Source organism: Gavia stellata, chromosome 6, assembly GCF_030936135.1.
Source record: "Gavia stellata isolate bGavSte3 chromosome 6, bGavSte3.hap2, whole genome shotgun sequence".
NCBI lineage: Eukaryota > Metazoa > Chordata > Aves > Gaviiformes > Gaviidae > Gavia > Gavia stellata.
In genome coordinates, this window is record NC_082599.1 from 60,569,849 (window position 1) to 60,597,336 (window position 27,488).

Here is a 27,488-nt window from a genome sequence, read left to right on the forward strand (position 1 = left end):
CATGGTTTAGTGGGCATGGTGGGGTTGGGGTGATGGTTGGACTTGATGATCTTACAGGTCTTTTCCAACCTTAGTGATTCTGTGATTCTACTGAAGGTAGTGGGAAACTTTGCATGGATTTGTGATCAGGCCCCATAGTTTCACGGTCATTTGTTTAAGAAAGCTTTTTTTATACTGAGTACTCACATAGTCCTACAGAAGAAGGGTTTGTATTCTATTAATGCAGACGAGCAATTGCTGTATTTTGGTATTTTGCTCCCCACATAAAAAATTCAACCGTGCATCACAAATTATTACAGTAATGGCAGCCAGAACGTGAGACTTGAGGCTGTAGGACAAAACCTTTAAATCCCCACTTCTTGGTTTCGCAGACTAAATACTATGAGCCTTAAGGTAGAATAAAACGTCGAGTGAGCTAACCAGAAAAATGATAAGCATTACCATCTTCAGAGCACTCCAAGTAAATTCTCTCCCAGATAATAGCGGGGAGATTCTGACCCCTTACTGACGCCCTACGGCCAGGATGGATCTCAGCAAACAGTCTTAATCTTTGTGACCACAGCCCGGATGTAGCTGCAATTTCTGGTGCTCTCTAGCACATTTTTAGCCACAAGCCAGACAAGCAAGCTCTACTTAATCTATATTCAATACTTATAAGTACATGAGAAATCAAAAAGGAAAGAAAATTATGCACCGGCAAGAGGTTTTGTTCAGCTGTCTAAATTGCCCTAACAGTTTTTGTACACGCGCCGAGTGTCACAATGCCTCCAGTGACTGTCCTTGCCTAGGATTTGGAAAATGCTGCTTTTCACATCCAGAACTCCGTGCAGGGAAGACATAGCACTGAGCACTGGCAAGCAGCGTCACAGAGTAATATTTTTAATTTACCGAACCTGAGCAAGACCAAGGAGGCATTTAGGACCTCCAGATGGGACGTGCTTACAGCTCTAAGGCGGTATTTCAGTCAGCTTTGTGAATCAAAGAGGTGAGAGACTCTTTCTCTGCAGCATTTTTCATGTGTCCTGGCCAGGCTTCATAGTTGTCAGGATTTTATCTCCAGCTTCTCTGAGGCAGGGATTTTACCCTGTTACTGCCCATTGATAAGATTTTTTGAAGGTCCAGCCTCAAAAAAGCCAAATACAGGAATACCAGAGAAGTAACGAGCGTTACTTTGTCCTTGGTCCCTAGGAGAAAGGTGACAGAAGCCAGGTCTTGAGTTTACTTGGAAAAATGTGAAATGGCAGTCGTGAGACAGTGATAGCTGTCCTACTGCAGAAGGTAGATTCCACCTCTTACGGTGCCGCTCTTGAAAAGCTCCTGTGTTGAAATCAAGCAGTTTTTTGGGGGGTGGGTTTTTTGGTAGCTCCACAGATCTGTTTCTTCTTTATTTATTAGGAGTAATATCTTGAACTTGATTCATGACAATCCCTATTAACATTCGTATCCCGACTGTCAGCGCAGAGCCAATTCAATTGCCGTAAAGCCTGCTGCGTTCTTTATCCTTTAAATGTGCTGACAAATAGGAAATCTTGCTGAGGCTGTGTTCAGCCACTCCTGTGCAATGCTGGCAATGCTCTTCACACATGAGGCAAAAGTCATGGAGAAAGAAGACAAGTTCTGGGTGTGACTGAGTGAACGGCTACCAGAATCATTATCACGCAGAATCACAGAGAATCATTAATGTTGGAAAAGACCTGTACGATCATCAAGTCCAACCATCACCCCAACCCCACCATGCCCATTAAACCATGTCCCCCAGTGCCACATCCACATGTTCCTTGAACACCTCCAGGGATGGTGACTCCACCACCTCCCTGGGCAGCCTCTTCCAATGCTTCACCACTCTCTCAGGAAAGACATTTTTCCTAATATCCAGCCTGAACCTCCCCTGGCGCAACCTGAGGCCATTTCCTCTTGTCCTATCACTTGTGACTTGGGAGAAGAGACCAACACCTGAGAAGAGAAGAACCGATACTGATATTTCCCTTCTGTTAAACCAGCAGCAAAGGAGAATCAGGTTCTTAGGCCTACATCATTGGCCCAGAAATGTCATAAGATTGTGGATTTTTTGAAAGAGAAATGGGTTTTTTTGTAGCTCTTTGGCTTTTTCCTCCAGTCTTTCAATACTCTTAGTCCCCGACATAATGAGAGCGTACAAGAGTAAAAGTGGCTGAGTGGGGAGAGGGAGACTGGGGAGAGGACTAAAGAATTGTAACCTTCAAAATAAGTTTGTCAGTTCTGGGTACATGTGCATTTTGTGTGGAAGTTCTGGATCAGCTTTTCCTTCATCCCTTTTCAAATTGAAGCCGGACAGTTTTGTAAAATACGTGCAGTTCACACTGGGGATACGCATCTTCCTTGATTAAATCATTTCTAATGATCCACAAATCCTGTGCTGGGTTCCTCTACAAAGCAAGCCCCAACTGGATATATTTGCAAAGTCTGTCAACAGAGGATGACCGCACTGCATATTGGTGTAGAAATAGGTTCTGCTTTCCTAAGAAATCTGATCTGTTACCGCCACATTCATTTGTGCCTCGAAAGGGCAGTTTGCAGAGGAACCCTTCACTGTGCATTATGCCTGATCTCCCAAGACCCATCTTTTCAGCTAGCGTTCGAAATATCACAGAAGAAGGCAGAAGGTGGTGCATAGAAACATCATCCACGTTTCAGCAGCGGGGTTCGTGCTGCATTTTACCCATTTTATTCAGGCAGCTTGAATCGTTTTCTGAATGAAGGACTTCGATATTCCTTCTATCAAAGCTTCAGGAAGACAATACGCTTGTGACCTGCAAGTAGATAGTTTTTTCATTGATCAACCCGCAGCATTTCCAAGTCATCTTATACCTGCGTTCGATCTAGAGAAAATGATCCTTTAGCTTGTTCTAATATTTCCTAACAGTTTAAGCAGCCTGCGCCTGTGAGCTGCTGAGCACCGCGCAGCCCTGCTGCAAGGACTTCAGCTTCGTTCGGTAAAGAGCGGAATCCCGGGCGTCAACCTCTTTGTTGAGCTGGAACTTGATGGGAAAATATCTGCCCGTTGAGGGCCTAAGACAGGCACGCAGCCAAAGTGAACCTCCTTCTTATCCTTCCTCTTGAAAGAGGTGGTGTGCATGTGAGGAGGATGTCAAGGCTCATTACAATAGCTTGTGCGCCTGTAATGATACAGCTCTCCTGAAAATTATTTTCTCAGGACAAATCAAGTTAAACGTACAGAACATTCTTTGCTCTGTCATGAAACCCTTTTGGGAAAAAAAAAATAAAATCTTACCATTTCAGAGAGCACCATTTACTTAAAGCTTTCTTTGTGGTAATGAACACTTAAAGTAGCAATTCATAACATTTACAGCTGTGGAAAATGCGTTGCACGCTTTCTAGTTCAACCCCAGAGCGGCGCCGAGGTCAGGACTGAAGGTCCCAGTATTCCCAGTGCACGAGGCCCTGGGCATGCATAGCGCCGGGCAACCCTGACAATCTCTCCTAAAATAAAGGCATGCCAAGCAATAAACGGGCCGGAGGCGAAGGTAATTTGGCATCGGTATGCTGCGTGAGTCCGCGGGGGCTGTGGTCCCCGCCGGCAGAGCGGCGGTGGCAAACGGCAGGGCTGCCCAGCGCGCCGGGACCCGGCACGCCGGCTCTGGAGAGCAGCTCTGCCAGCGCCGCAGCAGCGTGATTGATGCAGCATCTGCCCGAGGAGCAGCTTGCCTGAGCTAAAAGCAGAGGTTGCAAGAATAAATCAGCGGTCATAGGGATATTTTTAAGCCAGTCTTGCAAATACTTAGAGCTACATACAGCGTATACTGCTTTAGATTTGCAAGTGCCAACGTGTCTTTTCAACACTGCTGTTAACAGCAGAGGGAATCACAATTTGGGGAAGTATTTTTAGGATAGGGCCCTTCACTTTTAATCCAGGAGTACTTAAGTTGAGTCTACTGCAAAATATAGTTGTTAAACTGAATCGCGTCTCCCATAACCGTTTCAGGGTGGTTTAAGGTTTCTCCTATCAAATGGCAGTTATAAATCTGTCAGAATGATCGAATTATTTATAGCACCTCAGGACCACAACTTGACTCCCTGTCTTATACGGCTGCACAGTGACAGTGGCTATGATATTTTGAGTATTGGAGAATTTTTGTACGGTAACAGGAAAACATAAAACTTTTCCAGCACTCGATTTAGCAAAATTCTGGAAAGGAGCATCGGTAAAGTCTATTATAATTTTACCTGTCGTCTTATCTTTTCTCTGCTCAGCTACTCTGAATAAAGTCTGCAGGCTCATTCCTGTCTTGCTCTGTATCACTGCACAGCTTGTAAAATGGACATCTTGCTTCGTATGTTTTGAGATAAAGCCTTCGCTTAGAATTGTGTGAAGACTCCAAATGCTAAAAGAGGATAAAAATGAAATGTCTTTTTAAATAAAGATAGTGTGTTGATTTTTCAGAAGTTTAGATGGGCAATTTTGTACCAATCTGTGGCAACTTTGCATCATGTAGGAAGGCAGTAAATGATGAAAGATTTTTTTTTTTAAAGACTGGTCACCTCTTTAAGCATTGCTTATAACCGTTCTTTAAATACAGTACTCACATGCTGTGCTATAATCTTTATTCGTCATTCTCTAATCCCTTATGTAAAGTTCATAAGCATACCTTCTTAATTAAGTTCACATGGAATTTGAAAATTTCCTTTAATGATGTTGTCCCGGACAGCAAAGCCTCTCCAGCATCTCTCCAGTCGCTGCCATCAAAGCCGGTCCAGCCATCCCCAATAGCCTTAGCAGGTTATACACTACCAATGATAGGCAACTGTGCTGCGATTCCCATCCAAGTCAGCCTTCGCTGCAAGAATGTCAACCTTGAATTACGTTTTTAATGTTAAGAAAGAGGCAGGACGGCATTATTATGAGAAGTAATAACAATGCTTTTTGCAACCGAAAGTATTAATTCTGCCAAAAGTAGTTTTCTTTTCTGTCGGGAGTATTGAAACATGACGTTTTGTCTCAGGTTGGTTTGGGAAATTTGTCTGGGTAGCCTCCTCCTGGGAGCTACAGTTCAGGTGTCTCTTGCATTGTTCCCTACTGAGTCAAGCTCCCTAGTTCATTTTATCTCTTATAAGGGCATCCGGATTATGCAGTTCTCATGAAGGATTGCGCTAGCAGTGGATCATTTTCTACCGTTGTGTCCAATCCTATTTCAAATCTTGCCGGTGCTGAAATTGCCATCATTTCTTTGGGAGGTCCTTCCAAATCCACTCAAATCTGCAGGTTGGAATTGCTGGTTTTCCTTTTCCTTGACAGTGTTTATTTACTGTGCCCCTTAAATCTCCCTTCCTTGTATCTCCTTTTTTGGAACATCATCTACTGCAAGGCCTCAGTGAGAATAAACCTAAAGCATGGTTCTTCTGGTCTGTAGCATCGATATGAGATATAGGCATAGACTTTCCGTCTGTCTTTCCTTTGTTCTGTGAATCCAGGTACCCACCAATAAAACAGAGATAGTCCTTTTCGTTCTCATTGGAAAACAGGGAGACTCGTGACTTAATATTGGCAACGTGCTTAAAAAATGCAGCAGTAGAAACATGTCTAGATTAGGACTGGTTAAGTCAGTACCAATGTGTTTCATTCAAAAGGTGTCAGCAAGTTTAATTTCTCTTTTTCTTTTCCCTTTTTCCTTTTTTTTTCTGTTACGTTCAAGATGTTGGAGCATTTTTTGAAGAGGGAATGTGGCTTCGTTACAACTTCCACTCCCCAGGGACTAGCATGAAGGATTTGGTTAGCCGAACGCTTTTGAGTTCTACAGATCCTGAGACTACAGCGCCTGACCTCAACTTGAATAAAGAAGAGCTCAGCTTCAGCTTCAGTACCACCAAGTCCCCTTGTGTCCTACTGTACATCAGCTCCTATACCCAGGACTTCATGGCTGTGCTTGTCAAGCCGTCTGGTAAGCAACTGCTCTGGGTGCTCTCCGTTGAAGGCAAAATTGAGAATAACAGCAGGTCGGCATTCAGCTGAAGGTCCGAACCACTGAGAAAGTCTCTTCACCCTTGTCATGTAAAAGGAAAGTACATGGGACCTGAACCTGTATTCTGCCGCACTAAATTTTGTACTGATGTAACTGTTCAATTCAGTGAGGATTCACCAGCCAACCCTCCCTCTCAAAACAAACAAAAAAACCTCCAAAAAACCTGCTGTAAGGGTCAGATCCATGCCATGAACTAGCATTACGGAGGGGACTAGTAGACATGTAGGCACCTTAATCGCTGAAGTCATGGCAATATCACCAGTAGTCAGTGGGAAGTGTAATGTACCATTCTTTTGAAAATCTGACTGCCCAATGAGGTGGCTAAAATACAGATGTAGCATAGTATATAAGGTCCTAAACATCCTGGTGATGGTTGAAGCTTGGATACGACCATTTTCTGGTACAGTATCAACACAGAATATATCTCGATTCCACATAATGCCTTAGTACCCCATGAAAATCATACTTAGGGTGATTTTACTACTGTTCTCTTCTATGGGATAAGTTAATATGAGTATTCCACACGCCACTCAAATTTTTCCCTTCAAGGGGATGAAAAAAGGTGCATGAGAGAAATCACAGAATCACAGAATCATTAAGGTTGGAAAAGACCTGTAAGATCATCAGGTCCAACTGTCAACCCAATCCCACCATGCCCACTAAACCATGTCCCGCAGTGTCACGTCCACATGTTCCTTGAACACCTTCCAGTGATGGTGACTCCACCACTTCCCTGGGCAGCCTGTTCCAATCACAGAATCACAGAATCACTAAGGATGGAAAAGACCTGTAAGATCATCAAGTCCAACCATCACCCCAACCCCACCATGCCCACTAAACCATGTCCCGCAGTGCCATGTCCACACGTTCCTTGAACACCTCCACTGATGGTGACTCCCATGTCAGACGTCTAAACTATAGTTATAAAGGTCTAGGGCTCCTCTTTTGGGCCAGAATATTTCAGGTTTTGATCAGTAACAGGGTCTGCATTTCCCTTTTCAAGCATCCTTCCTTTCAATCAAATACTAAAATTTGTTAGGAAGAGCAAACACTTCACTTCTGTTTGGAAAAGCAAAATCTGTCTGGCAGTATGTCGTGAATATCAATTAATCACTTTTGACTATACTTTTCTAACAATATAACCTGAGGTTTTCATTTCGTCATATATTATTAAATTTCCATCAAAGTCCAGACGGTCACCCGTCAACAACAATTAAATGTGAGAACATGAAAGTCTCTTGTGTAGATTATGTGTCAGTGTTAATTTGTTGTAATTTTGCCTCTATTCAATGCATATCAGTGGCTTATTCTTTAGAAAACATCACGCTTTGTATAACTGCAAAGAATTTTACTGCAGCAAGGATAATAATCTCAGCAATGAAGTGCTACTTGATGTGCTCAAAATCGTACCAATTGTCCGTATTGTTCAAGGCATAGCTCCGATTTGTTTGGTTTGCAGTCTGGAGTATTTGCAAACACTTTGGTTTTGAGATGCTGGTCATTGTCACGCTTCTGGGTTATAAACTGGAAGCAGTTTTCACCCCAGTAGCTTTGTAATCTTAAAGGCTAGCTCTTCTCCTAGAGCAGAGACCAGCTCTGAGAGCAATTTAAGCGTAAAATGATAACAGTTATGAAAATAAAGAGGGGAAAATAGCTGGTGAATAGAGATCAAAATACCTGAGGGTGCTTTTCACATTTCTTTCACTAGGGAACCTGCAAATTCGGTACAGCCTAGGAGGCACCAAAGAGCCATATAACATTGATGTCGACCACCGAAACATGGCAAACGGACAGCCCCATACTGTTAACATCACGCGGAATGGACGGGACATAGTACTGCAGGTAAGCAGAGAGCAAAGGTTCTTTGATTCCATTGCTTGTAGCTTGTAGAATTTTCTGTCTTGATGGTCTGCACCCCTTGGAAGATATCAGTGCAATTTAGGAAAGGAAAAGTAGCGTAGATGGGGCTCTGCTTGCAGATCGCACTCCTAGGAGTTGACAAAAGCTGTTCTCTCCCTCTCTTGCGTCACGTCATGCTGTTCTGAAATCCTCATTCTGGTGTGATGAGAGCTGGGCTTCTAGAGGTGTCACTGTCGATGCTCGAGGGCATGAGAGACATCTGGGCTGATAGGTAACATGGGACTTAGGATAAAGCTGCACCGTTCTGGAGCAGCAGCTGGAAGCCAGGAGGGATACCCTACAGCATCTTAAATGGCAGTTAAAGCCCAATGCGCAGACAACTAAATATCATGCCGTAAGTCCTGAGCCTGCAAACGAGAATGTCTTTAAACTTAAATTTACCCCGCAGTCCAGTGAAATGGGAAGAGCTGTTCTGCGAAGATGAGCAGATGCTTAGGTGTTTGTGTGACAGGAGTCTAAGACAGAGAATATTATTGAAGGCACGTAGCTCTAGCTGATTTAGGTTTTGGTACAGCACAGGCAGGAAATTCATCTCTCCATATCTCAGTTTACAAACCTTTGAGATAATATAATACTATTTAAATAACTGAGGGGAGCGCTGCAAGAAGCAATCAATGTTTCCAGACAGCTTTCTCTCTGTGGTCATTACAGCACTCTGTTTTCATTCCCTGGTTGTCACATCTGCAAACATGGAGACTGCGGCAGGGTAGGAGAACAGTTTTGTTGGCAGGAGAGTCAGGTAGATGGAATAGATTAATCTGGATTTGATAGTTCATAAGAAGCAAACCAAAACCAATAACAAATGAAATATAAAAAGGGGAAGTCTCCTCGGGAACCAAGCCAAAAGGTGAAGGATAGTAGCTGTCACAGTATTATCTACCTAAAGATTAAAATAGATCCCTGACAGTTATTGTTTCAGGGCATCGAAAGGAAACCTTTTCAGTGCATTTCAATGTCATTCGACGGAGGCTCTCGCTACTCAGAATAACACTGGATGCATTGAAGTAGAATTGACATAAAACTAGAAAATCTGGGAAATGACAGATAATCAAAAAAAATATATAGGTGATACAGCCAAACACTTTTCAGGCTTTTGGAGGTTGGGCGGGGTATATTTGGATATATGCATCTTCTTGCATGCTGCTGCATTTGGATTTATTTCTCTTACTGCTCAACGGAAGCTAAAGAAGACCTACAGTTAGGTTGCCTTCTGCTGTTAAATGCTTCTATTTGGGGGAGGTATGGCATGTTTCCTACAGACTCATAGCTGGCTGATTTAGATAGTGGTAAAACTGAATGAATGATTTTCTGAAGGGATCAGATGAGATACCTTGCCCAGTTGGAAAATAGGTACACAGTTAAGTATCCCAGCCTTGCATCACCTCACCTACATTTGGGGCCCAACAATTTTTTCCCTGGTATTTTATGAGACCGCTACCTATCTAGGGCTTTGAAGAGCTAGAAACGCTTTGGTTAGTGTTGCTCTGCTGGGGTAAAAATGTCTTAATCTAGTCAGTGTGCTTAAAACACACCTGGTTTATGTCATCAGAAAGCAGATGCATTTGAGGCTTATTAAATGGGACGATCTGTCTGATGCGCATACAAGACTAGGGAAAGTAGGGACCCATACAAAGAAAATCCATCAGTCCTACCCCTACGGTATCCTGAAACAGAAGATTTCTATCAAATTTTGTTTATTCATGTGGTTGGTTGACCCTGGCTGGACACCAGGTGCCCACCCAGCCGCTCTATCACTCCCCTCCTCAGCTGGACAGGGGAGAGAAAATATAACAAAAGGCTCCTGGGTCGAGATAAGGACAGGGAGATCACTCACCGTTACCGTCACAGGCAAAACAGACTCAACTGGGGAAAATTAATTTAATTTATTACAAATCAAATCAGAGTAGGGTAATGAGAAACAAAACCCAATCTTAAAAACACCTTCCCCCCACCCATCCCTTCTTCCCAACTTCACTTCCGAATTCTCTACCTCCTCCCCCCAAGCGGCACAGGGGGATGGGGAATGGGGGTTGCGGTCAGTTCATCACACGTTGTCTCTGTCGCTCCTTCCTCCTCAGGAGGAGGACTCCTCACGCTTTTCCCCTGCTCCAGCGTGGGCTCCCTCCCACGGGAGACAGTTCTCCACGAACTTCTCCAATGTGAGTCTTTCCCACGGGCTGCAGTTCTTCATGAACTGCTCCAGCGTGGGTCCTTTCCATGGGGTGCAGTCCTTCAGGAACAGACTGCTCCAGCGTGGGTCCCCCATGGGGTCACAAGTCCTGCCAGCAAACCTGCTCCAGCGTGGGCTCCTCTCTCCATGGGGCCACAGGTCCTGCCAGGAGCCTGCTCCAGCGTGGGCTTCCCACGGGGTCACAGCCTCCTTGGGAAGGAGATATCCACCTGCTCCGGCGTGGGGTCCTACATGGGCTGCAGGTGGATATCTGCTCCACCATGGACCTCCATGTGCTGCAGGTGGATATCTGCTCCACCATGGACCTCCATGGGCTGCAGGTGGATATCTGCTCCACCATGGACCTCCATGGGCTGCAGGTGGATATCTGCTCCACTGTGGACCTCCATGGGCTTCATGGGCACAGCCTGCCTCACCATGGTCTTCACCAGGGGCTGCAGGGGAATCTCTGCTCCGGCGCCCGGAGCACCTCCTTCCCCTCCTTCTTCACTGACCTTGGGGTCTGCAGAGCTGTTTCCCACACGTATTTTCACTCTTCTCTTCCAGATGCTGTTGCACAGCAGTTTTTTGCCCTTCTTAACTGTATTATCCCAGAGGTACTACCACCATTGCTGATGGCCTTGGCTTTGGCCAGCGGTGGGTCCGTCTTGGAGCCAGTTGGCATTGGCTCTATAGGACATGGGGGAAGCTTCTAGCATCTTCTCACAGAAAGCCACCCCTGTAGCTCCCCTGCTACTAAAACCTGGCCACGCAAACCCAATACAATTCTCTGTAAGGAAGTCGATTTTATTATTTATCTGGTTATGTTCTGTAGATGAGAGAACTGATATGAACAGAAACAGATCTGTTAAGTAGATTGTTCACTTGAAAATGAGTCCCGTTTTCAAATATAAACTCTTCATGGTGTTTGAAAACACAGAAGCTAGAAATACAATTTTTCTCAGTATCCAGAGGACAAATCATAAAGTATGAGTTTTCTCTTGCAGATCTGAGCAATGAGCATTTGAGTAGACTTTTATTTCCTGCTAAATCCTTCTCCAACCTGATGAGCAGCTGGTTTGCTTGCTTTTAAAGAAGACAGCTTGCTTGCCAGGTGCTGTTGCTCACACTTCTGCATCTCTACATGGCATAAAAGTGTCAGAAGAAGGATTTACTTCTCATCAAAGCTTCAATTCAAGAGCACTCAGTTAGTATTTTTGAGATCTTAACAGTTCATACTTAGAATACCTGTCTTTCTAACTTACTGTAATAACCCTGTAGTGCCAGAGAGATTTAAAAAATCTGCAGCCAGGCAATAAATTGCTACCGTATGAACTACGTGAACCCAAGTTTTATCATGATTCTCAGGCATTCCTCTTATTTATAAATACAGTAAAAGACTCGTTATTGAACTCCACGAGACCTCACCCGATGCTGGCAGACAGGAGACCACTGATTACTTGCGTAAAGTCAGAGTTACCGTCCAATCGATCAGAATTTGAAGTGAGCTTTGGAATAAACATAGCAACAATATTGTCTGTCCATAAGGTAACAAACAAGCAGAAGAACAAATATTTAGTGGGAGTTGTTTTCATTAGAATTACATCCCTATGTCTAATATACGAAGACAGTCAAGACTAAAGGTAGTAGCAAAGACTCTGTCAAAAGGGTTTTATATTTCGCTTTTCTACATTCACTGACAGCAGACAAATCAATAAGAAGTTCTACATTAAATAGCAAGCTCCTATTTGTGATGCCAGTGGTTTCTTAAAGATAAGATTAAGGCTATGCAGTTCATTTAGGTGTCAGGAACACCAAATGGCATAAATTCAGGGACAAAGGTCTCCTTATTTTCTGTTGTTTCCACGAGGTGGGCAAAATGAGCATTTGCTAATAAGAATTCCTATCTCTCGCCTCTAGTAAAACACCAGATAGTAGTAACCATGGCACACCTCCAAGGCTGCATTAGTTCACCTGTGGCAAGAAAAAGCCCAGACTGACAGATGGGGAATGCATTATCCCAGTAAATGACATTTCAAGAGCTGAGCTTTAGGTCACAGAGGGCAAGTTTTACTTTGTTTGACTTCATTAAAAGGTTTCATGCTTCAGCAAAGTATTTTCCATATCATAAAAACCAGATGACTCTTTCCCAAGTATTCATGGGTGATTAACGCTATTCACACCTCAGTAAAATCCTCTTTTAAGATAGCCAAGGACAAAAACTCCCTAGCAGAGGTTCTGATCCAAAACCCAATGAAAAGTCTTCCATCGACTGGAGGACGCTTTAAATCGCATCTGAAAGAACTGCAACAGTTGCATCCTTAGTGCAAGACTCATACCCTCCTGCTTTTGTGCCTGTCCCCGGAGTAAAATAAGGGTGCAATCTGGATCAGAGGCGTTTCTGTTCTGTTGCACAAAGCTGTATCAGCACGTTACAAAGAAAAAAAATTAAAAAACCCCGTATGATGTGCTTTAATTTCCAATGGAATAAAGCTGATGGTCAACGGACTCGGACTGGGCCTCTCAGCTTCCGTACTAAGATACTCTTGTAGATTCTCAACAGATCCTTGGCTTTTAAAGCCATTTCGAGGAAGGGGTTATGAGTCACGGCTTCTAATGCCGCCTTTGTTCCTGAAGAGGATTAGACCTGAGCAGCTTCTTTAGGACTCCAGAATAAGGAGAACCGTGGTAGAGAGGCTATACACAACAATACCATATATTCACAACGTTAATTGCTGACTCTATTCAAAGTGAACATAATTATGAGGCTTTATGGAAATCTTGACCTGAACTCAGCGGTTCATAAGATTGAAATAATAAAGAAAATGTATTTGTACAGATCTCCATTTTCCAGCTTCACCAGAGGCAAGCAGGAGAAATAACCCATCTTCAGTGGAAAATCATGAATGAAATATTTGACCCTTACACAAATGAAAACAAGAAGAAACAGAATTTTTGCAAATCCATTCTCTTATTTCCATTTTGAACTCTGCACTACTTGGAAAGAGATAATATTTGCCAACTCCTAGATACTTAAAAAATGTAAATCATACAAAGCTAATACAAAACTAATCTGAAGTACAAAATAAAATGGTAAAGGTAATAGCAACAAAATAAAATGGGTGAAGTAGAGCAAAGCAGTCTGCATATAATCCCAAGCTTAAATGCAATGAATATATCAAATATTTTATAATTATAGATTAAAATTTGGTCTCTTTAGAGGGAGGCGGAACTTTCTCATAGACTTCAGTGAGGCTATAATTTCACCTCCTATCATTATTGCTGCTGTAGAATCATACCCACCTATCATGTTTCGTATATTTTGAAGCCTCAACAGAATATGATCACTCTGAGCTCTTCCTTAACAGAGGCCATAAAATTTCACCAAATGATTTTCTGCAGCTAACCCAAAAAGCAATTATAGCAGCATAACACATTTTCTAGAAAGACATTTTATCTAGCTTTCAAGCCTTCAAATGACAGAAAATTTACCATATCCTTTGGCCACGTCTTCCAATGGTGAAGTGCCATTCTTGTAAAGAATTTGCACCTCATTTACAGGTTGAATTCTGCAGACATCAGCATTTAACTTTGGGATCTTTGCGTCTATGCCTGAGAGATGAAAGAATGGTTTGGTGTCAGGTGTCATTCCCCTTCACGCTTTTTTAGAGATGCTGATTGAAACATCTTCTCATCTTGTCTGTAAGAAGCTAAACAAATTGAACTATTTTAGTTTACCGTCCGAAGTCTATCATTTTTGAGCCATAAAAAAATTTTATAACTCTTCTCTGAAAACTCTCCCATCGAGTCACATTTTGAAAACTTTTACCCTAGGGTTAGATGTGGTAATGGTAGTTACGGCCTAAAACCGATGTAGACTTGCCATCCTTATTTACTTATTTCCTTCATTTTCTGGGCAAACACGCTGCCACAGCATCCTTTGGACAGCACTGTAAATTGTCTAGACTCCTGATTAATCTGAAGAATGTTTTAACTAGTGTTTCACTGACTGATATGGCATGGGGAAGTACTGTTCGTGATTTCAAAGAAAACAACCAGACGGTATTTACAAATTCCGTAGCAGCTGGCATGAATAAAACATGTCTTAAATGTCCAGGACTTTAACCACAGGCAAACATGTAAACCATAGTTAATATCGATGCAAGTGCAACCCTCTGCTTTTTTCCTAATAATCAGGTATATCTATTATATTAAAAGTATATTTGATGAATTTCCAAGCAGCTTTTGCTCTAAAGAAAAAAAAAATCATTTCTTCTATTAACAGTTAAGGCCTTCCTGCTGAAATGAATTATTTAAAATCCCTGCAGAGACGTCGTTTCCACTATGTATTGCCATTCTGCAATGGCAGCGTATTACTCAAAATGCTAGTGCAACAGAAAGGCAAACTCAGACCATTTTCTGGAGCAGAACCATACATTGCATCTGTATGTTTAATGCATTAGCACTCAGTTTACTCATAGGTACTAAGCTCTTTTTCTCAATAAGAAGTCAGAAGAAAATGGGTTTTGCTCAGGTTTGAAAATAGAGGGTGTTTTCACAAATAGGTGACAAAGTAGCATAAAAAGGTATCAATACCAGAAGTTTTGAAAAGAAAACAAAGCTTATCCTGATACAGTATCTCATTCCTATAACCCTAAACTCCACCTGTTTTCCAAAATATAGAATGATAGAATCACAGAATTGTTTAGGTTGGAAAAGACCTGTAAGATCATCAACTCCAACCGTAAACCTAACCCTGCCAAGTCCACCACTACACCAAGTCCCTAAGCGCCTCATCCACACGTTCCTTGAACACCTCCAGTGATGGGGACTCCACCACCTCCCTGGGCAGCCTCTTCCAGTGCTTCACCGCTCTCTCAGGAAAGACATTTTTCCTAATATCCAGCCTGAACCTCCCCTGGCGCAACTTGAGGCCATTTCCTCTTGTCCTGTCGCTTGTCACTTGGGAGAAGAGACCAACACCCACCTCCCCACAACCCCCTTTCAGGTAGTTATAGAGAGCGATGAGGTCTCCCCTCAGCCTCCTCTTCTCCAGACTGAACAACCCCAGTTCCCTCAGCCGCTCCTCATCAGACTTGTGCTCCAGACCCCTCACCAGCTTCGTTGCTCTGTGTAAAGAAATACAGACCCTGATCTCTGCAGACTTCAAATTCCCTCCAAGTATAACAATGTTATGGATGTTGCAGAAGACTAGGTGTTCAATTCTCGAAAGAGTCTGTAAACAGCAGCAAGAAACAGAAGAACGGAATTTAAATCATATGCATCAGAATCAGAAATGAATGAATAATGCACCGATTAATAATTTTCTTACCTATTCTTCTGTGCTCACAGGTTGTCCATGAGCTCCTAGCAGTTTTGTTGATTTTATCCTTCACTGAATTTACTCAACTTCTTTATTTTACAGTGTGACCTACAATCTTTCAGGTAACACCAGCAGTATAGGTCGGCAGGAAGCTCATAACTGAGCCTTTTCTACTTCCCTTTTGTGCACGATGGAGCTGGTCAGTGGCATCTGCCAAGCTAAGTGAGCACATCCTCATCGAACCCCAGCTAGCTGAAAGTCAGACAAAATGTTTTCATAAGCAAGCACTTCCATCACTCATCAGTAAACAAGAGGGTGGAATATCCTTAACCTGAAGATCAGAACTTGGAGTCAGATCTTTCTCTTACTGGCAGATAGGCAGCGGGGAAAACATCATCCGTAGAGCCCCATCAGCTGAGATAGTTTCAAACCTTGAGGTCTTGGGGCCTCTTCTTTACTTTCTGTTCTGTAGAACCACTCCATGGGAGAGGAACGCTTTTACGTAGCCATCCTTCTTCTCACATCTTTTCAGCAGAGCCCCTAGTGCAGGATTCAGAGGAATTTTTCAGTTGTCTTGTCCCAAACTTTGGCTGTGTCTAGGCCACATAGGATGATAAGATCCTTAAGGTGCCTTCCTCACCCTACACCCCCGTTGCCCTTGGAACTAAAGCTTGGGCATTCAGGGAACGAGAGGGTACGGTGCAGTCTGATAGCTCCCCAGCCTGCGTAGCAGAGCGGAGCAAAGGTCTGCAGAGCGTGTCAGCAGGCTTATCCACATCACAACATGCGTTACATACATTGGCTTACGCTGAGACTATTTCCTTCTAACATGTATTTCCAGCAATGAACGGGTGTGTTTTCCTTGGCCTGCGTGAGTGCTGGTTTAGCATCAATTTTTATTGGAATTAAAGAAACCAAGAAAGAACAAAAGAATCATTAAGTGTTTTCAGAGTCTAACATTAAGCCTAAAAAAGTCAAAACTTAACGTGAAATAGGTGCTTTCCATTATATGGCAGCACACATTGGACAAATTAATGTCCTGTGAAAGTCATCTTTAGGTACCTGAGGTAGATCTCTTTAATTTTAATAACTTGGCATTATATGACCTGCTATTGCTTCTGTTAACATTTGTTGTAATTCATCTATTAAAGAGAGCAATAAAAAGTCAACAGATATGTGGAAGAAGCATCAGGGAATTGTTTCAGTTGAAGGCAGCCAGACTAAATAGTGTCCTTTTCCTTATCAGTGCTTCTGTTACATTTTGAGTTATGTATCTACATTTCCATTTAAATTTTATCCAAATTTTTGCAGTTTTTTACAGTGAGGCAAATTATCACTGATACTATTTTTCAGTGCAAGAGCAGCTTCAGAAAAATATACAAGCTTATTGCACATAATGGATTCAAGTTTTTAAACAGAAAAAAACCCTTTATTTTTTTTTCTATGCAGTTGACATTTATTTAAAAAAAAATGCAAAAGAATAAATCAGTGCATAAAGCAGCAAACAGATTTCACAGAATCACAGAATCATTAAGGCTGGAGAAGACCTGTACGATCATCAGGTCCAGCCATCACCCCAACCCCACCATGCCCACTAAACCATGTCCCGCAGTGCCACGTCCACACGTTCCTTGAACACCTCCAGGGATGGGGACTCCACCACCTCCCTGGGCAGCCTCTTCCAATGCTTCACCACTCTCTCAGGAAAGACATTTTTCCTAATATCCAGCCTGAACCTCCCCTGGCGCAACTTGAGGCCATTTCCTCTTGTTCTGTCGCTAGTCACTTACTTGGGAGAAGAATCACAGAATCACTAAGGTTGGAAAAGACCTCTAAGATCATCAAGTCCAACCATCACCCCAACCCCACCATGCCCACTAAACCATGTCCCACAATGCCTCGTCCACACGTTCCTTGAACACCTCCGGTGATGTTGACTCCACCACCTCCCTGGGCAGCCTCTTCCAATGCTTCACCGCTCTCTCAGGAAAGACATTTTTCCTAATATCCAGCCTGAACCAACACCCACCTCACCACAACCCCCTTTCAGGTAACTCTCTTACTGAGAGAGCGATGAAGCATTGGAAGAGGCTGCCCAGGGAGGTGGTGGAGTCCCCATCCCTGGAGATGTTAAAGGAACGTGTGGGACGTGGCACTGCGGGACATGGTTTAGTGGGCATGGTGGGGTTGGGGTGATGGTTGGACTTGATGATCTGACAGGGCTTTTCCAACCTTAGTGATTCTGTCATTCTGTGATTCTGTAATTGTAGAGACCGATAAAGTATTATCTATACCTGTATGGAAATTTCATCCGAAGAGCTCAAAGCGCAATGGAAACCTTAAGTTTACCTTACATCCCGCTGGTGAGGTATATGCCTCCTCCTGTCTTCCAGATGAGAAGTGAAGCTTCAGGGCTGTGACAGTCTAAGCCAGTAAAAAATGCTGGGTTTCTGGTCCTGCCTCCGTCCCTGGAGCCACTGTTCATGTACAGGCTCTGGCTTTGTCCCTGCTCTGGCTGGGATCTGAGCCACAAAAACCTGGGTCAAGGACCTAACCTGGCAGAAAAAGATCAGCGAAGCACTAGTGCCACACTAAGGAAGGAGCTGAATTGCAGTAAAATGGGCTTTGGTGATCCTAAGGAATTACACAGTTGCCACCTGCCTCTGCTCCTTTTCTGGTGCATTAAAAATAAAAATCTTTTCAAATATCACAATATTAAAAACACTGTTTTTAAGGTTTTTCCTAACCTTTCAGCAGGGGAATACTCATCTCTGTTTCAGCATTAAGAGGTCAAATTTCAGTCATCCCTGAAAGAAAAATAATACCTCCTATGTGATTTTCATAGTCACCTTCCTGCTTTCTCCTGAATTACTCCCATGCTTGGGAGGAGCTCCGTCTAAACACCTGCACACCACCTTGTTATTTTCTTGGGCTCTCATGCGTAGTCTAGCCTAAATTTGTAGGCATTTTTGAGCAGGAACCTTCTTTTTGCTATGCAATATTGTAGCACTTAGCACAAAAAGCTCTTCTCCAGGACTGAGAAGCTTTTTAATACGAGTGATAAATTCTTATAATAATGCAGGAGAGAATTATTACATTGGTCATGACGGTAACACATCCCCTTCTTTATCCTGCTATTACTGAAGTGAATAGCAAAGCTGTATTGACTTCAGATGGCGCAAGATTAAGCCTTACAGCATTATTGTTCCATGGCATTCTGAATATTTTTTTTATAAAATGTCTTCAGCATAGAGAAAAACCTTAGCTTTATAGCGGTACACACGCGCACAGGCTGGAATGCAATGACACAGATGTAGATATAGCAACAGGGTGAATATAATGTGTGCATATGTATATATACCTTTTATATATACATATATATCTTGTTTTATTTTTTTTTCTGAGATGACTAAGGTGATGTAGGCATTATATTTGCCCTTAGATTGATATGTCTGTTAATCTCAGGACTCCTGTCAAGATTAGTTTTACTATCTAAGTGAACAGTAATTTAAAAGAAATAGCATTTTATTGGACTTCTGCTTAAATCCCAGCAACTTCAGATAAAGAGAGTCTGCCTGGCGTGACGTGACTTGAGAACTGAAACTGCAGGTTCCTCAGAAACTGCCATCTACTTTCATCTGTGTCATGCTCAAAGCCGCACTGTGTGTTTATATTAAGCTCAAACAAAATTAATGAGTTTTTAAAGAAAAGTAGCTGTAATGAAAGATCTTAAATGTAATTTTAAAACTGTAATTTGATACAAATTCATGACATCAACCTCTGTGTCTGCAGAGGTTCTATTTAATTTTCATTAAATAATGTAATATCTTTTTTCAAATATCAACTGACGCTAGTAATTCCTTTTTTATTATGTGTCTTATAATAAATTGATAGCCTGGTATTTCATACAAAGACTGGAGGCTGCTCAATTCCGACTGCTTACACTCGAGCACCCACTGGATGGCACTCACATACAACTGTGGAATGAATTCAGCTTGCTGACCTAAAAAAGAAATCCAAGGTCAAGTGCCTCCGAAAAAAAAAAGATCCCTTTTATTAGATAATGCTAGTTTAGAACAAAGGCAAGTGATAAAAGCGAGGGGAAGGAAATCTCACTCTTGTCGTATGGTACACCATTTCATTTCAGGGGCTGGGATTAGAGAAGGGCGTAGCTCAAAGCTGGCCGCGGGAAGCAACGCAGACGTCCCCCGTGGGACAAGAGATGCCAGAGCTGGCTCTATCGCTAGTCAGAAGGGCTTGCCTCTACTGATGGCGAGGCCAGGAAATCAGTATCAACAGGTTTTAAATGGAGATTTATTTCAACCAGCAATCAAAACAACCCAAAACTTCAGAGTCGTTAAACCCTTAAAGCAATTCAGAGCTGAACCCCTTCTGAAATCTTTCCTTGACTTCAGTCGGATATGGAAAATAAATGTGAGTAGATAGATTCGGTTATCGATTCAGTACGAGAGGCCAGTTTAAACTAATAATCCTAAGCAGTAAACTGGCTGTATCTGTGAGAGCCTGCAGCGTAACCCAGCGTTGTTAGTCTCCTTCTTGCTGTCCCTGGCTCCCACCCGCGGCAGGATCTGCACCGTGACGGTATGTCCCGCCACGCTGAAGTCCCAAGGGGAGAAGAGGTCACTGGAAGGATTTATTTTTTTATTCTGGCCAAGATCACCGCTAACTAAACCGTTCCATGCTGGAGGGAAGAGGGGGCACACCTGCTCGTATCTTTGACTCCTTTTTGGTTGGAGCAGAAGGTTGCGTGGTTTCACCGCCGGCATGCCCTGCACGCCCGGCTGCAGCCTCTCTCTTTGAGCTTTGCCATAGAAATCCCACTCCATCATAGGAATCTGCCTCTGCCTCCCTGCTGTGCTTGCAGAGGGATTTCCCAGAGGAATCAGAAAAAAAAGGGGGGAGAGGGAGAGGGCAAGAGCGCTAGTTCCCTGCCCTTTGCTCCTCTGCCCAAACACTGGCGCCATCCCCATTTCCGGAGATGTGCAACCTATGACCACACACCAGTTTGAGGGATTTGGTGAAATACAGTGTCATTATTTTGGGATCGTAGTCATAGGGTAACGGTATACTTTTGCTTATTTTAAATGTGTCTGCCATTATGCATTTTTGCCAGGAAAGACGAAGTTGGAGAATTGCGTCTGCCAGAACAAGATGAGGTTTGCAATGCTCTCTGCTTCCCGAGGGATTTTCCACCATGGCCTCAGGAGAGTTTCTTAGCAAATATAGCGAGTTTGATCACCTGAACTGCAAATCCTAAGCTTTGGGTGACAGGGTGGTATGTTAGATCTTCTGGGCCCAAATTATAGAGCAACTTAAAAATAAAAACCTAGACCTCAAAGCTGTTGTTGTCCTGTATGGGCAGAAGGCAGCCTTGCAGGGAACCTCTATTGAGAAGAAACAGGTTTAGACTGTATATTAGGAAAAATATCTTTCCTGAGAGAGTGGTGAAGCATTGGAAGAGGCTGCCCAGGGAGGTGGTGGAGTCACCATCCCTGGAGATGTTCAAGGAACGTGTGGACGTGGCACTGCGGGACATGGTTTTGTGGGCATGGTGGGGTTGGGGTGATGGTTGGACTTGATGATCTTACAGGGCTTTTCCAACCTTAATGATTCGGTGTGATTCTGTAATATAGTGATTCTCTTTTAATCCGTTATGGACCAGCCCTTCCACATCCTGAACATCAACTGAAGATAAAGGGAGTTTTGCCCACACCACAGCTGGCAGATTGGATATTCTGTATTTGTGCATGTAAATGCTCACAGTGATCATTTAAATTGACTTTTCGTTTTCAGGTATGTCCTGCAGACACAATTAGCGTTCTCAGGTAGAGGCAGCCTGTACATTAGGCAGGGATGACTTTTTTATTTCTTGTTACTGATAGTTATTCTGCTAATGGACACCTGGACCACGGCTACAGCTCGAGGATACCCACAACACATTGATAAATGAAATTATAGATTGATAATAATAATTATGATTTATTAGTATCTTAGCAGATTAATGATGATCTGATCAACCCTGCTGCTCATATTCCAAGTCACAATAAAAAGAAATACTTAAACATTGCTCCAGATTGATTTTGGACAAGGAAGAACTTAAACGCTGATGATGTTGACAAATACCGATGTACGTGGTAGGACGCCAGATTATTTTATGGGAGTTACTTCAGCGTATTTTAAGTCATACATATAAAATGAGAACCTAGAAGATGAATCCTGTGCAATCAGATTGTATGGGAAATAATTCCACGGCAGGCAAAGAAGTTACAGGAGGTTAAAGTCTTGGCATATGAGAGGCTGGAGAATGAGGGTTTTGTGGATCAGGCTTTTCACCAGTCTTTTCCCGATGTGCCTCTCTCAAGTCTGTACCTTTAGTTTAATAACCATACTGGTAAATACCATGGCAGCTCTGAGCCATTCCTATTTGTCCTCTGAAATAAGAAGGGAATATTTTTTTTCACCCGCTACACCTGCAGCTCCCATTGACAACGGGTCTGACACTTGTGATGTTGGGTGGTGGGACATTGATTTCCCTTCCACCAGGGAAACCGATAGCAAGCACTTAACTGGAGTTTGTACTTAGTAGGACCTGCTGTGGTTAAGGTTGAGATCTGGTTTGTATTTTTAACTCTGTATTTGTTTGACTACACCCTTTCAAAAATAACTTATTTTTGATTTGAAATTATATAACTCTGATTTCAGGTAAAATACATATTTCTCCTGTTTATTAAAAATCTGAGAAAAGCGTTCAAGAAACTGAAACTTCTTAGTTCCTGAGTAGGAAGATGGACCTATGTTTTTCCATATATTTAGCTCAAAAGTCTACAGTTTAAAATTGGGAGATAGCCAGTAGTCATACTAATAAACGTTTGTGGCCAATTTTTAAATATTCAGTGTGAAAACTAGTTATGATCAACGAAAAATCTTTTCTGAACATGAGTATTTGCTAGACCTCTTTTGTCAACTGCAGAGAACATTTTCCCTCTCGGTCTATTACGTATATACACTTCTCTTGTTGGGATTTTTTTGGGGCAGTATTAAGAAAGAGAGAACCCCTCTTTTCCAGACAAGATAGTTTTTTGAGATGATTGCCTCTGCAGATTCATGGGTATGACATCAGCAGACTTTCCAAGTACATGAGCTCACAGTATTCCAGGGAAACGGGGGATCCAGCCCTTCAGTTCTGCGCTATCTGCCATTCATTTACTTTTAACGACTGAATTGAACATTTTCAGGATCATTAAAGCAAACTAAGCCAAGATAATAATATTTTGAAATTAGAAATGAGAAATATGGCAAAAAGATACGTGAAAAAATCGTATGCCCCATAGTGTTGCGGTCTCTCTGGAATTACTTCTGCGGTCTATTATACCCTGCAAAGTCTTAAATCGCATATATGAGTTTCTATCCTGTTTTGTGCCAAGGTAAGGCCGGAATAAAATAAACAATTGTTGTTCTGCCCTCCTTAAGCCTGTGTAATAAAAACACATAAAGCCGAGAAAATAAATAACAACAGCAAACATAAAAATTCCCCCAATCACCTATATGAAATGTGAATATCAAAACCCTATTGAGCTGTATTGAGCTATCTTAATACTAAGCATAGGCAATTTATTTTATTCCTCTCTCTTCATGTTTTTCTGTTAAATAGTTAAAAACCAGGAAAAAATACGCTAATGTAATGTGATTGTTGTGTCATATCGGGGACAATATGAGTTTCCTATAGATTAAACTATTTAGCTAAGTTGATTACCCTTGAATTTATGTTCTAGGTTTCACTAGGCGTCATCACAGTTAAACCGAACAGCATTTTCAACAAGAAAATAATACATGTGAAGTGCAAAAAAATATGTCTTATTAATTTATGACTTTTCTGAGAGAAAAGGAGAATGCCCAACACCTGCATTAGTCTCAGATTCTCAGCTATGTAAATCTAGCTTTAGCAGTAACATAGGTCCCAAATGGAAATCTTCTATTAAAATAATAAGCTGGTTTATTGTTGTTATTTTTAGCGATTATATTGAAGCACGCAAGCAAAAGCTGAAGTGATTCTACAGCAACCAGAACAAGCAAATGCCCACTATAGGTGTTTTCCAGGCCTTGGGAACCGGGGAGATGGCAGATATGGAAGGAAGGGCATTAACTCTTATTTTCCCTTTATCAAAATGAAAGCGGAGCATATCAGACAGAGCTGGAAGTGGTGGCATAAACTCCATAAAGCAGACCGGATTCAGTAGTGCTCTAAGAAGGCGGATCAGTTCAAAATACTCATCATTTCTTTCCTCTTTCCCCAGCTTGATCACTACCCTCCAACAAGTTACAGCCTGCCAACAGCATCTGACACTCAGTTCAACTCCCCAAAGGCACTATTCCTGGGAAAAGTTATAGGTAAGATTTCATTTTATACCTGGTTATTTTATTAGGTATTTTCAGAAAATACTGAAACCCGTAAACCCACGGGACAATGATGTGTGTCGTGTTTGCAGCAGGACACCGCCTGCCCTGTCGTTCTTGCCTAGAAAGTGGTGATATTGGAGTTATTCCTAACGGAAGGGTTATGTTCACCTTGTCACGTAGGCTGCTGTGTGCACAAATAAGTGATTGTCTGCCCAACGCATGGAAAAAACCAGATATGGGTAAAGAGACACTTGTAACATCGTGTTTATGAAGTTTCATTACCCTCTCAGTGTCAAGTGGAGGGAATACGAGGAAATCATTGACACCACTGCTTCAACTGCCTTGTCCTCGCTTTTCGGCCATCCTACTTTGCATCGCTTCATTTTACCACTACTGGCATCTTACATGAATTGCCAAGGTTACTCACTTCGGGAATCTATTATTCCCCTGACATTTACAGCTTTTAAGGAGGGCTTTTTCCCCTTTTCGGAGATAAGGGGGTATTGATGTTATTTCCTCTAAGTGCTTCGTACAGGGATGCGGTTGCTTGAACTGCAGTGAAGGGTTTAATCCAGAAAATTGTAAACTTCCCTCTGTTGAGTGCGGCAGTGATCTGTGCACCCCGTGCGCTGGTTTTTGAAGTGGAAAAGCAGTTGACCACATAGCTAATGTGACTTTTTGAAGAGATGCTTTTCCGTTCGTTTCATTTTTAAAATTCAACGTGTCCGACTTCCGTGAAATAGGAAATGAAAAGCCTTTATAATGGTTGGTTAGCAAGAGAGACACAAACTATTTTCCGGTACTCTCCAAGTCAGTTCCGTAGATAGTACAAAAGAGGATGCGGTCTGATTTTGGGGACTCTCTGGGTGAGCAAAAATATCAGCTGAAGGGTGTTGCAGTGTCCGGCTCCTGTAACGGATATGTTGCCAGGGAGGTTCTGTTTCATTTCATACAGCAGCTCTCTGTAAAAGTTCATGTATCTGAGCAACTACCACGGTATGGCAGTACTGCCTCCCCAGCTCAGCCCTGTAAATAAGCTTAACATTTTTGAATGGTTGTTTGGTTCTAAAAAGCTAAAAAAGGCACTTTCCCAGCCATTCTAATCAGGCAATGCTTTGGAGGAGGCTGAGCAAGGAGTGAGAAAGGGAGAAAAGGGAGATGGGTGTACAACATTTTTTTGAGGCGTTCAAAAAACGTGTGGACGTGGCACTGCGGGACATGGTTTAGTGGGCATGGTGGGGTTGGGGTGATGGTTGGACTTGATGATCTTAAAGGGCTTTTCCAACCTTAGCGATTCTGTGATTCTGTGAACAGAGAAAAGACTGCAGCGTGAGAGAGAAGTAAGAGTGAAGGGAAAGAAAAGGGCAACTCCTAAAACACAGAAGAGAACAATGCACTGTAGGCTGTGGAAAGAAAAAATGGAAGAAACACAAAATGAAAGAGAAAGCAAGAAATACTGTTTACGCTACGCTCGGTTAAAATACCCTGAGTGCAGACAGCGTTCTGCAAGGAGACCACTCCTCATTCCTTTGAATTGCTGAACTGGCAGGTGAACTAGCAACGTAGTCCTGGAACCACATAGATGAAACCGTGACATAGACAGGAGGTTTAGTCTTTGCACCTCTTCTTTCTGAGCAGAATTTTTAAGCAGGTTCATAGCACTACAAAATGAAAGTCCACCCAGCTACCTCCCACATAACCCCATGCCCAAGTGCGGGTTCCTTTGCCGTGTTTAAATAAACATTATAAGCATTCTGAATTTTTTTTAGGCATTCATGGACAATAAAGGGGCTGCAAGAACTGGACCCACAGAGGGTCCGTGATACGACCTTTCATGTCTAGGATACTTGTTTCAATATTGGCAGTGACTGAAAGACATGATAACCATCCATGAGGGCCAAATAAAATCAGTTATCGACCCAGGTCTGTTCCTACAGATCTAAACCCACACCACCTCACGTTTGCCTCACTTGCAGTCATGTATGTGGTTGAAAATAGAGTTTTAAGTATCCTCTGACTGTTTCAGTTGGATCCTACCAAATGAGAAATGAAGCTTGGTAACAAATGAGAAATGAAGCTGGGGAACAGAGCAATATGTCAAAAGCTGGATCATAGGACTCACTGGACTTTTTCAGAATAAAGACTTATAAAAAGAAAAAAAATAGCAGAGGTCAGGGTATATAATTTGATTTTTGTTATGTAATAAGAGAAGTTTTAAATACCCGGGAACTTACAATTGATATTCCTCTCACTCTTTATAAATATGGTAGCCTGACAAAAGCAATTAAAAGCAAGTATTAAATCTAGAAGTTGAAAGGGTAAACATAGTCCTGATAATATCTGTCCCATAAAAACATACGGTACAGTTGAAGATTGGCATCAGGAAGCATAAAGCAATCGCATCTATCACTGATGCCCACCTTCAGCTCCTCTGCTAACTTAAAGACTGGGAACAGGGAAAGGTCTTGGGATACCCTGAAGGAGTGATGTGTGGGTAGGTTATATTTCCGTTTTCCTGTGATACTTGATTTTAAGCCTCAGGCAACCATTTCTGAAGATGCTATTTGTCATCCGTTCTATGTATTTGTTATATATTGTAGGTCCCTGGGATCGAATACTTCATTTTTTAACAGCATGGGATTCTATTAGCAGGTTGGGAATGCGATTCCTTTGCTTCCTCTTCTCTGCTCATGTTACTGTTTTTGCAAAATAGGGTATTTTATTAAGAAAAAGAGCAAACCAGTACTGAAGAAAAAAAAAGAAAAAACACCCTCTATTCTTTCTGCCAAAGAAAAATCAAACTTCTCTGCAGAGACACAGATTTCCTGATGTATAATTGTTGTGCAGCTGACCATGTCTACAGTTGGACTTGATGATCTTAAAGGTCTTTTCCAACCTAAATGATTCTACGATTCTATTGATCAGCTTTACTGTGCCACTCTCAGAGTAACGGTGAGTGAGGGAAGAGCACGGTTAACAGGGTTACATGAGTGCAGCAGTTTGAAGGGCAAAGTAGACGCAGAATCCAGTATCTTCAAAGCTTCTGATTGTCACATCTTACTGGCTAGGCATATTGCAGTGGCCCAGGGGGAGTAGCACCAACAGAATATATAAAGTTAGAGTATGTACCCACCTGCAATTACGTTCTCTAAATGGGCACTATGGGAGTAGCCTCCTGTTTCACTGTCATCAGTTGCATGCGGTTTCTGTTGTTCCCATATTACGCAATTCTTATTTGTCACCAAAAACGAGTGTGAGGCCCTATTTGTAAAGACAGATGGGTTGCCGAAGAGCGCTCTGGAACAACCTTGCTAAGAAACAGATCTTCCACCTGTCTTATTCCCATTTTTATTAGGGTTATTTGCATAGGAGCGGCCACTTCTGCCACAGCTCATCTGCTGCCAGGCGGAAATGACGGCTTGTCCACCTACCACAACACACCACCACTCTGCTCTAGGTGTTACAACAATACCACTGGTTCATCAAATGGCGACGAAATGGCTCCGCGCCTCGTAACCCTTCATAATATTTTCTGTAAAGCAGGAGGGTCACATCAGAAACAAAAAGAAATGATTGAATTGCAGTTGTAATCAGGGAGCATTCCTTCTTCTTCTTTAAGTTGAGGTGTTTTCTGCTTTCC

The 27,488-nt window shown here is 42.4% G+C and overlaps 1 protein-coding gene across 1 annotated transcript in view; it reads left to right on the forward strand.

Annotated features, from left to right (window-relative positions):
* CNTNAP2 (contactin associated protein 2) overlaps positions 1-27,488 on the forward strand; it is a 1,162,694-nt gene that overhangs the window by 1,074,930 nt on the left and 60,276 nt on the right. The window contains exons 19-21 of the mRNA XM_059818416.1: positions 5,691-5,936; positions 7,726-7,859; positions 23,746-23,839. Of these exons, the coding sequence (XP_059674399.1) occupies positions 5,691-5,936; positions 7,726-7,859; positions 23,746-23,839 (474 nt within the window). The remainder of the gene's footprint in view (positions 1-5,690; positions 5,937-7,725; positions 7,860-23,745; positions 23,840-27,488) is intronic.